The sequence below is a fragment of the Ochotona curzoniae genome, unplaced genomic scaffold (genome assembly GCF_017591425.1).
Source record: "Ochotona curzoniae isolate NIBS_2020 unplaced genomic scaffold, NIBS_Ocur_1.0 contig_4216, whole genome shotgun sequence".
NCBI classification, from domain to species: domain Eukaryota; kingdom Metazoa; phylum Chordata; class Mammalia; order Lagomorpha; family Ochotonidae; genus Ochotona; species Ochotona curzoniae.
This window is the reverse complement of record NW_024466174.1, coordinates 11,130-23,521: the sequence shown is the minus strand read 5'-3', so window position 1 is coordinate 23,521 and position 12,392 is coordinate 11,130. Positions and strand designations below refer to the sequence as shown.

Below are 12,392 nucleotides of genomic sequence, written 5' to 3'. Positions count from 1 at the left end.
CCCACCCCCGCCCCGCCCCCTCCGCCCTTGGCCCCGCCCACCCCCCGGCCCCGCCCCCGCCCCTGCCGGCCCCGCCCACCCCCGGCCCCGCCCACTCCCCGGCCCCGCCCCGGCCCCACCCTCCGCCCTCGGCCCCGCCCCCTTCCCCTTGGCCCCGCCCACTCCCCCGGCCCCGCCCCTTCCCCTTGGCCCCGCCCACCCCCGGCCCCGCCCCTCACCGTGGCGCCGAGGCAGCGCCCGCAGCCCGTGGCCCGGAAGCTCCCGTGCGTCTGGCGGGCGGCGCCGCTGGCGTAGAAGCCCTGGGCGAGCAGCACGACGCCGTACAGGAAGAACACGCACGCCGCCGCGTAGATCACGTGCTGCGCCAGGCGCACGCTGCGGGCCCCGCCGGGGTCGGGCCGGGGTCAATCACCACGCCGGGGATCAATACAGACCGATCAGTGATCAATCAGTCACCAGGACAGATCAATCAATAATCAGTCAATCACCAAGACACCACAGACCAATCAATAATGGATCAATACTTCGGAAATCAATACAGATCAATCAGTAATCAGTCAATCACCAAGACAGGACAGATCAATCACGTCAGAAATCAATCAATAATCAACCAATAACCAAGACATCACAGATCAATCGATAATCAATCAATCACCAGGACATCACAAATCAATCAACACGTCAGAAATCAATCAATAACCAGTACATCACAGATCAATCAATAATCAATCAATCACCAAGACAGGACAGATCAATCAACACATCAGAAATCAATACGTCACAAGTCAGTCAATAACACGTCAGAAATCAATACTAATCAATCAATCACTAACACGTCACAAATCAAACATTAACATGTCAGAAATCAATACTAATTAATATTTAACACGTCAGAAATCAATACAAATCAATCAGTAACTAACATGTCACGAATTGATCATTAATCCATCACAAATTAAGAATTAATACCCACAAATCAATCAATTAGAAATCAATATGAAGCTCTTAATAATTGATACGCCACAAGTTAATATTCAGCGAATTAATCAAGAATTAACGCGTCACAAATTAATATGTCAGAAATCAATACGAACTAATTAATTCATGCGTCGCACATTAAATAATTAAAGGATCAGAAACCAATAATTGACACGCCACAAATTAATTGATGTTACAAATTTATTAATGACGAACACGTCACAAAACAATTAAAACATCGCAAATTAATGAACAATTAAAACATCGCGAATTAGTAATTAACAAGCCACAAATTCATCGGTGACGAATGAATCAGAAACTAATATCTGACTAATTAATACATCACAAGCTAATTACAAATTAATTGCTAATTAATACAAATCGACACGCCACAAATTAATAATCAATAGATTACAAATCGATGAATGATTAACACGCCACAAATTAATTCGTGATCAATACATCGCAAATTCATACATAACGAATTAATAATTAATATGCCACAAATTAATTAGTATATCAGAAATTAACACATGAGTAATTAATACGTCGCAAGTTAATACATCAAAAATTAATTACTAATTAATACGAACTATTATGTCACGAATTAATATATCAGAAATTACTTACGGATTAATATAACATCAAATTAATACGAATTCTATCAGAAATTAATTACCAACTAATATAATTGCAAATTAGTGCAAATTTTATATCAGAAATTAATTACCAATTAACATGACAAATTAATACAAATTATATCAGAAATTAATTACCAATCAATATTTCTCAAATTAACAATCTTACAAATTGATATCCACGTTTATTAGCTATTTATTTGCTATCTGTTTATTAATTATCTTTATTAAATATCTATTTGTTATCTGTTTATTAATTATCTGCTTATTAGCTATTTATTTGTTATATTTGTTTATAAAATATATTGATAAAGATTTTAAATTTATAGATTTTAAATTTATTTCTTAGCTGTTTATTATCTATTTGTTTATAAAATGTATTTATACCGATTTTACATTTATATGGATTTTATATTGATTTTATGCGTGTTTACAGATACAATATCTTTGTTTACTGATTTCGGACATTTATTGATACCTGCCAATATATTGATTGACAGATTTATTGATTCAGGTTTGTATTTCTCGTATTGATCGATACACGTTCCCGTGTTCCTTATATCGGCAATATATTATTTTATTATGTTATAAACATTTATTTTGTTATGTATTACATTCTATTTTATTATATTTTTATTATATTGCATTATATAATCAATATTATCAAATAGTGATACAAATTAACATAAATATAATTAGAAATAATTATATATAAATTAATTAATATGATTCTATGAATAAATATAAATAGAATGAAATTAATATGAATATAAGTATGATAAAAAATAATATAAAGATAATAAATCTATGTATACAAATAAATAAAAATAATTGTAAAATGAAGAGATACAAATATAATCAATTAAATAAGAAAATATAAGTTAATATGAATATAATAGCTTCTATTACATTACATTATATTTCCTGATATTTATATTATCTTGCATTTTCTGTAATTGATATAATTAGATACTAATATAAACTAATCTAATATCATTCATATAAATAATTCTACATAAATAAATATTACATGAGTCAATATAAATGTAATGAAAATTAATATGAAGATAAGTATGATAAAAACAATATAAAGATAATAAATATATGTCTATATCAATAAATAATTGTGTCAATGAATAGATACAAGTCTAATAAATTAAATATAAATATAAGTCTGATAAAAAATAATATAAAGATAATAAATATCTATGTCTGTATATAAAGAAATAAAAATAATTGCATCAATGAATAGATACAAATGTAATCAATTTAAGATTAATATGAATATGTTACATTACATTATATTTCATTATTTTATATTTTCTTATATTACAGTACATTATATTATTTTATTATATTATGTTACATTATATTATATTACATTATATTGTTTTATATCATATTTTATATCATATTATATTACATTCTCTTTTATTATATTAGACGATATTATAGTAGATTATTATATTACATGACATTATGTTATATATTACATTATATTATATTCTTTTATATCATAGTGTATTACATTATATTTTATTATATTATTTTATTTGTTCTTATATTACATTCTATTATTTTATATCATATCACATTATTTTGGATTTTGTTATATTACATTCTATTATTTTATATCATATTGTATTACATTACATTATAATATTATAGTATATTAGTTTATTATATTAAATTACATTATGTGTATTATGCCATTACATATTATGATATCACATTTGCATATTAATTTTCTGCATTTCCATATTTGCACTCACCCGAGCCCGACGCCGTGATATTAGATTCTATTATTATATTATATTACATTCTATGATCTCATTATATTATATTATAGTATGTTATATTATATTACATTATATCATATTATATGTCACATTATATTATCTTATTTTATATTTTGTCATATTACATTATATTAGTTTATATGATATTATATTTCATTATATATTATATTTTATTATATTATTTTATTATATGATATATTATATTATCTGACATTATGTTATTTTATATCATATTATATTACATTATATTATTTTATTAGCTTATATTAATTTATTATATTAAATTACATTCTATGCATTATGATGTTACATATTTTGATATCACATTTGCATATTAATGTTCTGCATTTGCATATCTGCACTCACCCGAGCCCGAGCGCGTCGTCGTCGTCCCCGTCCGTGTCCCCGTCCGCCGTCCCCCCGTCCGTCCCCGCGGCGACGGCGAAGTGCGCCCGCAGCACGCCCGCCGCGCCCGCCAGCCCGGCGTGGCCGCAGCCGCAGAAGAGCGCGACGCCCGCGAAGCAGAGCGCCGTGGCCGCCAGCGACGCGTACGGGAGCCCGGCGAGGCAGCGGGCGCAGCACGCGGAGCAGCCTGGGCGCCGGGAGCGAAACAACGAGAAACAACGAGAAATCAACACCCAACGCTCCGGAAAAGACCCCGAAAAAATGACAAAATACAAGTTTTTTCCCTCCGACCTCAAGCAACAAAGAGCAACGAAGAATAAACAAGTTTTTTCCCTCCGACCTCGTTCGGTGCCGACGCAGCGGCTTTACCCAAAAAAAAAAACCCAGGGATTTTCAAAATAAAGCGGTTTTTCTTTTTTTCCGCACCGTTGCCGGGCCCTTCATCCATCAATTCATTCATTCATTAATCAACGCGAACCCTCGTTAATTAATTAAAAGCAATGCGAACCTGAAAAATTTAAATCATGGATCAAGTAAAAATTAATGTGAACCTAAAACAGATAATTCATTTATAAATGAATGTGAACCTAAAATAAACTCGTTTATGAATCAACGTGAACCGAAATAATCAATGCATGTAAACCTAAAAAATAAATCAATGCGAACCTGAATTAATTAAAAATTCATGTGAACCTGACCATTTAATTCATGAATCAACGCGAACCTAAGATAGAAAAAAAAAATGCAATTAATTCATAAATGAATGTCAACCTAAAATAGATAAATTCATTAATAAATCGATGTGGACCCAAATAAATAAAAAAATAAAGAAAAAGCAGAGACAGGAAGTGGCTTTTCCCCCAACATGGCGCCAACCGGACGTGAGGAAAAGCAGAGACAGGAAGTGCCTTTTCCCCCAACATGGCGCCCACAGGAAGTGAGGGAAAAAGGCCGACAGGAAGTGAGGGATAAACACAGGCGGGGGGGCAGCAGGACAGGATTGCATTGGCCGCGCCGTTTGGAAGACTCGTTAAACATTAAAAATAATTTTAAAAATTAAAAATATTAAACATAAACACATTAACAATTAAATGCATATTAAAAATAAACACTCACCCACGGGGGCTGAGGCTGCAGAGAGAGATTGTTCATTTGAGGTCATTGTTCATGTGATACCAGATTTTTAAAAATTTATTTTATTTTTACTTAATTTTTTAAATTTTTAATTAATTAAAAAAAATTTTTTTTAATGAATTTTTAAAAATTTATAGTTAGTGACATTGTATCATGTGATACAGTTTTATAGGCGCTGAGATTCCCCAATGTCAATTTCTTTTTCCTCTTTTTTTTTAAATTATTTTTTCAATTTGTCATTAATTTTAAAATTTTTAATTAATTTTTTATTCTTAATTGATTTTTTAAATTTTTAATGAGTTTTTAAAATTTTTAATGAATATTTTATACACACTGGGATTCCCCAACGTCAATTTCTTCCTCTTTTTAAAATTAATTTTAAAAAATTTTTAATTTTTAACTAATTTTTTAAAAATTTTGAATTATTTTTTCTTTAAATTTTGAGTTAATATTTTAAAAATTTATCGCTAGGCATCGATACACAACGTTATGGAATCCGTCGACGCGGTATCGAGCAGGCAATATGTTAAAAAAAATCATGCAAGTTCAATTCTTGCAAGACGTCTGGGCCGAGACAGGTGCTTGTTGATCAAATAAATCCAGAAAATTACAAATAAAGAAAACTAGTTCACCACCCCGTCGTCGTCGTCGTGATTTACCAAAAAATCCAGCAAAAGAAAATTCAGAGATTTCCTGTAAAATTGAGATATTTCCGTATTTACCCAAAAATCCAGCAAAGGAAAATGGATTTATTTCCCGTATTTACCCAAAAATCCGGCAAAGGAAAATTCAGAGATTTCCCGTATTTACCCAAAAATCCAGCAAAGCAAAATTGAGACATTTCCCGTATTTACCCAAAAATCCGGCAAAGGAAAATGGAGATTTTCGTGTGTTTACCAGAAAAATCCCTCTCTCTCTCTCTCTCTTACCCATGGTTGGAGTCCGGCAGCAGGGAGTTTGCAGGTCCGCGGGTTCGAGGCCGGGGACGGGGACGTGAGCGAGCGATCCGGACCCCGGGCGGGCGTTTGCAGCTCTGGCTGCGCCGGGCGGGCGTTTGCAGGTCCGCGGGTTCGAGGCCGGGGTCCGGGCGGGAGTTTGCAGGTCGAGCCGGACCCCGGGCGGGCGGGAGTTTGCAGGTCCGCGGGTTCGCGTCCGGACTCCGGGCGGGCGTTTGCAGCTCTGGCTGCGCCGGGCGGGGGAGGAGGCTCTGCTTGCCAGGCGGGTCACGTGGCTCCTCCTTGCAGCCTCATTGTGCCCTGTGCCTTTGCTTTCAATTTCTGCCGTATTTTTCTTTTTTTCCTCCCCATGTTTACATCCTTTTTGCTTCTCAAAGAAGAATCGTCACGAGAAGCAAAGAATAATTAGCAAAGAATAATTGTCATGCAAAGCAAAGAATAATTAGCAAAGAATAATTGTCACGTCCATGCAGAAGCCGTAGGTCGCGGTTCAGAACTTGCACTCTTTTTTGTTTGTTTTTTCTCTCTTTTTGAACGTGCTGCTTGCACAACATCATTTCAACTAATTCTGCTACGTTATAAATTGTTACTGTCTTCGGCTTCATCTTCAGACCAGAAACTGCCTCCCCGTGGAACGGATGAACTTATTGCACAATGAGACGCTGCACTCTTATGTTTTGCAAGGGAAAAAAAAACAAAATCTCAACTGAATTCGATCGGTGGTAATGCAACAAGATGGAAAAATCCACCTTGGTGGGAGGAGCGGGTTTTGGGAAGGGAAGGGGGGGATCCAAGTGCCTGTAAAACTGCGTCTCATGATGCAATGTAATAAAAAAAAATACAAACAAACAAACAAGCAAACAAAAGCAAAGGGGGGAACAATGGCAGTCACAGAATGAGACGGCCCAGCAAATGCAAACAAGGTTTAAAAAAAAAAAAATTATTTGTTTTTTCTCCAATTTCCCTCCTCCGGCCGCTGGGAAACTTGAGGGTGTGCACAGACACAAGTGCAGGGACGCTTAAAAAAGAGAAAAAGAAAGAAAATCCAACGTGCGAGGCATTTTGAGAGTCACAGTTATACGAAGCTGCAAAGACAAAAGGAACAACAACAAAAAACAAATGCAACCCTCTTCCTTTCAGCATAAAAATCTGGCAGCCATTTGATGAGTGAAGCAAAGGATGCAAGCTTTCCCTCTCTTCTTCTAAGTCCAGTTTTCAACTTAAATGAATCAAATAATTTTTTTAAAAAAATAGGAAGGGTATATGGGTTCATACGTTACGGTGCGCAAAGCGGACCCAGACCTAAAAATTAAAAATGCTACACGGTCACAGCAAGCAAAACCCCAAGCAAAAACCCAAGCAAAAAAAACCCCAAGCAAAAACCCAAGCAAAAACCCAAGCAAAACCCCAAGCAAAAAAAAACCCAAGCAAAAACCCGAGCAAAAACCCAAGCAAAAAAAAACCCAAGCAAAAACCCGAGCAAAAACCCAAGCAAAAACCCGAGCAAAAACCCAAGCAAAAACCCGAGCAAAAACCCGAGCAAAAACCCAAGCAAAAACCCAAGCAAAAATGAATATAAATGGCGTGCCAGAATCGAAGTAAAATTAAGAGCAGAGCTAATTCATGCATCACATTTTACTGAGCAATAAAATCTAAATTATTTATGCTCAGTCATGAATAAAATGCAGCTTTCAATTTCAAAAACAAAAAAACAGGCTTGCACGGGGGAGGCCATTCGCCCCACGCAAAGCAACAAAAAAAAGGGAGCTACAGATGAGAGAACAGTGACGTCTTTCATGAATTCTTTCCGGAAACTTCTTTCTTGTAGCCAATTTGCTCCGTGCATAACATTCTCCATGATCATCTATTGTGCTCTGAATTCACACATGGAGAAATGGAACCGTTTTATCCTGAATGCTTTATTTTATTTTATATATATATATATTTTTTTGGTGCAATCCGCGGAAATTTGTTATTTAAACCTATTTAGCAGGATGGAGACCCAGAATGCTTTATTTTTTATTTTATTTTTCTTCTGCAATCCGCGGAAATTTGTTATTTAAACCCTGTCTAGCAGAATGGAGACCCAGAATGCTTTATTTTTTATTTATTTTTTTTTCTGCAACCCGCGGAAATTTGTTATTTCAACCCCGTCTAGCAGGATGGAGACCCAGATTCCTTGGAATCACAACTCTCCCATCTCCTGCAGCGTTGTGCCCAACTTGTGGGGGGAAACACCCAGGATTTTGGCTCCTGGGGACCAGGAGAGGCGTGCTGTGTCCTTGCTGCACCAGGCTCGTTTGCTAGAAGCTCTTTCTCACTTCTTCCCTCGGGCTCTTACGGAGGCGAGACGGAGCACGTGGGTGGCAGGACCGAAAACTGACCGAGGCCACGTGGATTTCAAAAACTATTTTTGAAATATTTTGAAATATATATATATATTATATTATAAAAATAATATAAAAATATAAAAGTTTTTTTTTTTTTTTTTGGCACCAAAAAATAAACTTGTCCTTTAATTCCATCTTCCCGTGAACTTTCGGAAGTAACCTTGCATTTTACCAAGGAGGAGCAGGCAACGCACCCGGCAAGGACTTCACTTATCTGAAACCGAGCACAGTGACCGGGCTTGCGGGTTCCAGCTCTGTGTCTCAGATCCAATAATAGAAATAGAAATAGAAATAATATGATCTAATATATAATATTTAATAATATATAAAATATAATACTTTATAAGAATATAAAAGGGCGATTTGCATCCCATCAGAGTAGCAGGTGGCCACCTACAGATGAAATTCTAGCCCATGGCTTATGTTATAAATAAAGTTTTGTTAGAAAAAACAAAAGGCAAACGCAACAAGGCAGTGTCTCTGGCAGAGACTTTTAATGAACACAACACTGTCGTGAGCGATTCCTCGCTAGGTGCAAAGTCTGACGCCTTTTCCGTGAGGCCGTGTCGGGGCAGAGACGAACGGGGGGCGGGAGATTCAAAGTGAAGGGAGGGATATTGGAAATAAAGGGAGGGATATTGAAAATGGAGGGAGGGATATTCCAAATGGAGGGAGGGATATTGAAAATGGAGGGAGGGATATTCAAAATGAAGGGAGGGATATTGAAAATGGAGGGTGGGATATTGACAATGGAGGGTGGGATATTGACAATGGAGGGTGGGATATTGAAAATGAAGGGAGGGATATTGGAAATGGAGGGTGGGATATTCAAAATGAAGGGAGGGATATTGAAAATGGAGGGTGGGATATTGAAAATGGAGGGAGGGATATTGAAAATGGAGGGTGGGATATTGAAAATGGAGGGAGGGATATTGAAAATGGAGGGTGGGATATTGAAAATGGAGGGAGGGATATTGAAAATGGAGGGAGGGATATTGAAAATGGAGGGAGGGATATTGAAAATGGAGGGTGGGATATTGAAAATGAAGGGAGGGATATTGGAAATGAAGGGTGGGATATTGGAAATGGAGGGTGGGATATTGAAAATGGAGGGAGGGATATTGAAAATGGAGGGTGGGATATTGAAAATGAAGGGAGGGATATTGGAAATGAAGGGTGGGATATTGGAAATGGAGGGTGGGATATTCAAAGTGAAGGGACGGATATTAAAAATGAAGGGAGGGATATTCCAAATGGAGGTGGGAGATTCAAAATGGAGGGAGGGATATTGAAAATGAAGGGAGGGATATTGGAAATGGAGGGAGGGATATTGAAAATGGAGGGGGGGATATTGGAAATGGAGGGTGGGAGATTCAGAACCTGAGCGGGATGACCGGCCAGTACTTGGGCCGCCTCCTGTCGCAGTGTTTGTCGAAGCCGAGCTGCACGGCGGCCTCCATGGCCTGGATCCTGGCGGCGGCCTCCCCGTACAGCAGCGCCATCTCAGCCCGGCGCCGTTCGCCAGGCCTCTGCGCCGGAGCCTCGGCCGAGCGGCGCGAGTAGTAGAGGTCGTGGTCGGCGTCCACGTAGTCGTCCAGCCGGGCCGCGTCCAGCTGCTGCTGCCGCCCTGGGGACAAAAGGTCAGAGTGCAAACGGAGTTAAAACCTGTGACTTGTCAAACTTGTGACTTGTCAAACTTGTGACTTGTGAAACTTCTGAGAAAAAAACCCTGGGACCCTGCACCCGCGTGGGAGACCCGGAAGAGGCTCCTGGCTCCTGGCTTCGGATCCTGGCGCAGCACTGGCCGTTGCGCTCACTTGGGGAGCGAATCATCGGCCGGAAGATCTTCCTCTCTGTCTCTCCTGCTCTCTGTCCATCTCTGCCTTTCCAATAAAAATAAATCTTGATAAAAACAAGTTTATCATGATACAAAAAAGACATTTTGAAATCCACGTATAGTTTTTCCGTTCGAAGATCCTCAATAAAAATAAATCTTGATAAAAACAAGTTTATCATGATACAAAAAAAAACATTTTGAAATCCACGTAAAAATAAATCTTGATAAAAATAAGCTTATCATGATACAAAAAAGACATTTTGAAATCCACGTAAAAAATAAATCTTTATAAAAATAAGTTTATCATGACACAAAAAAAGACATTTTGAAATCCACGTAAAAAATAAATCTTGATAAAAATCAGTTTATCATGATACAAAAAAAGACATTTTGAAATCCACGTATAGTTTTTCCGTTTGAAGATCCTCAATAAAAATAAATCTTGATAAAAACAAGTTTATCATGATACAAAAAAAGACATTTTGAAATCCACGTAAAAAATAAATCTTGATAAAAATCAGTTTATCATGATACAAAAAAAAACATTTTGAAATCCACGTATAGTTTTTCCATAACCCGTTTGAAGATCCTCAATAAAAATAATCTTTATAAAAATAAGTTTATCATGATACAAAAAAGACATTTTGAAATCCACGTATAGTTTTTCCGTTTGAAGATCCTCAATAAAAATAAATCTTGATAAAAATCAGTTTATCATGATACAAAAAAGACATTTTGAAATCCACGTAAAAAATAAATCTTTATAAAAATCAGTTTTTACCCGAGAGGGCGGAGACAGAGGGAACAGGCACGGGGGGCCCAGCACTTACGCCGCTCCGCTCGGTGCTTCTCCGTCGTGGCGAAGAACTGGCGCAGCTCCTCGGTGATCTCCATGTTGCTCAGGTCGCATTCCACCTCCTCCTCCTCCTCCTGCTCTTCCTCCTCCTCCTCCTCCTCCTCCTCCTCCTCCTCCTCCTCCTCCTGCTCTTCCTCCTCCTCCTCCTCCTCCTCCTCCTCCTCCTCCTCCTGCTCTTCCTCCTCCTCCTCCTCCTCCTCCTCCTGCTCTTCCTCCTCCTCCTCCTCCTGCTCTTCCTCCTCCTCCTCCTCCTCCTCCTCCTCCTCCTGCTCTTCCCACTGGGGCCTGGTGCTGCTGCAGGGAAGCTGCCCGCCCCTCGTGCAACAACGTGCATCGCTGCTGTGCGAGTCCTGCGAGGCCATTCGATGGTCAGGGAGCTGAGGGTACTCGGCGTAAGCACCCTGGGGAGGGTACTCGGCGTAAGCACCCCGGGGAGGGTACTCGGCGTAAGCACCCTGGGGAGGGTACTCGGCGTAAGCACCCCGGGGAGGGTACTCGGCGTAAGCACCCCGGGGAAGGTACTCGGCGTAAGCACCCTGGGGAGGGTACTCGGCGTAAGCACCCTGGGGCTGAAGCCCAGCAGCACAGTACCCCGGGGGGCCGAGGCGGGCCTGCAGCGCCTTCCCGTACGCGCGCCGGTGGCTCCGCACCCAAGCCGCGGCCTGGCGGTAATGGCGCCAGTACCGTGCGTAGGCCGGGTGAGAATCCCACGGACGAGGGGCATCTGACGCCGACGCCTAAAAAAAAACACAGTTTTTTAATTTACAAATATCCGCTCACCCTTACACATTTTTTATTGACAATTTTTAATTGACAAATATCTGCTCCCCGCAAACTAAAAACAGTTCATAGTCAACACAGTTTTTATTTACAATTTTTAATTGACAAATATCTGCTCCCCGCAAACTAAAAACAGTTCATAGTCAACACAGTTTTTATTTACAATTTTTAATTGACAAATATCTGCTCCCCGCAAACTAAAAACAGTTCATAGTCAACACAGTTTTTAATTTTCATTCTGGGTGAGAAATGGCTGCCCGGACTGCACAGCTGAAGGGATCAGGACTTCAAACACTAAGCTTTATTATTATTATTATTATTATTATTATTTTTTTTTTTTCTTATGAGTTAAAAAAAAAAAACTTACCTCTGCCGCCGCCATCTCTGATTGTGCAACTTTTTTTCTTATGAGTTTTTCTGCCGCCGCCACCTGCACTGCAGAGGTGGATGAACACGAGGGACCCCGGGTGCTCGGCTTAGTCTTCCTAATCACAGGATGAAGGGGCATCAGGACTTCAAACAACACTAAGGTTTATTATTATTATTATTATTATTATTTTACAGGACGAAGGGGGATCAGGGCTTCAAACACTGAGGTTTATTATTATTATTATTATTA

General features: G+C 38.7%; 1 protein-coding gene across 1 annotated transcript; it reads right to left on the bottom strand.

Annotated features, from left to right (window-relative positions):
• Positions 1-9,659: 9,659 nt before the first annotated feature.
• GEMIN8 (gem nuclear organelle associated protein 8) lies at positions 9,660-12,155 on the bottom strand. The gene is made up of 4 exons (XM_040984629.1): positions 12,141-12,155; positions 11,326-11,730; positions 10,968-11,103; positions 9,660-9,927 (listed from the first exon to the last, which is right to left on the bottom strand). Exons 1-4 carry the CDS (start codon positions 12,153-12,155, stop codon positions 9,674-9,676), a joined length of 810 nt encoding a protein of 269 aa, XP_040840563.1. The 3' UTR covers positions 9,660-9,673.
• Between the last annotated feature and the right edge of the window lie 237 nt (positions 12,156-12,392).

Bases quoted from the DNA above. Each gene is read 5' to 3' on its own strand.
- GEMIN8 (XM_040984629.1), bottom strand. The intron at 11,104-11,325 runs GCACGTTGTTGC...GAGGAGGAGGAG, and splicing joins AGGACTCGCACAGCAGCGAT to GAGGAGGAGGAGGAGGAGGA. The intron at 9,928-10,967 runs GTAAGTGCTGGG...TTTTGTCCCCAG, and splicing joins GAAGCACCGAGCGGAGCGGC to GGCGGCAGCAGCAGCTGGAC.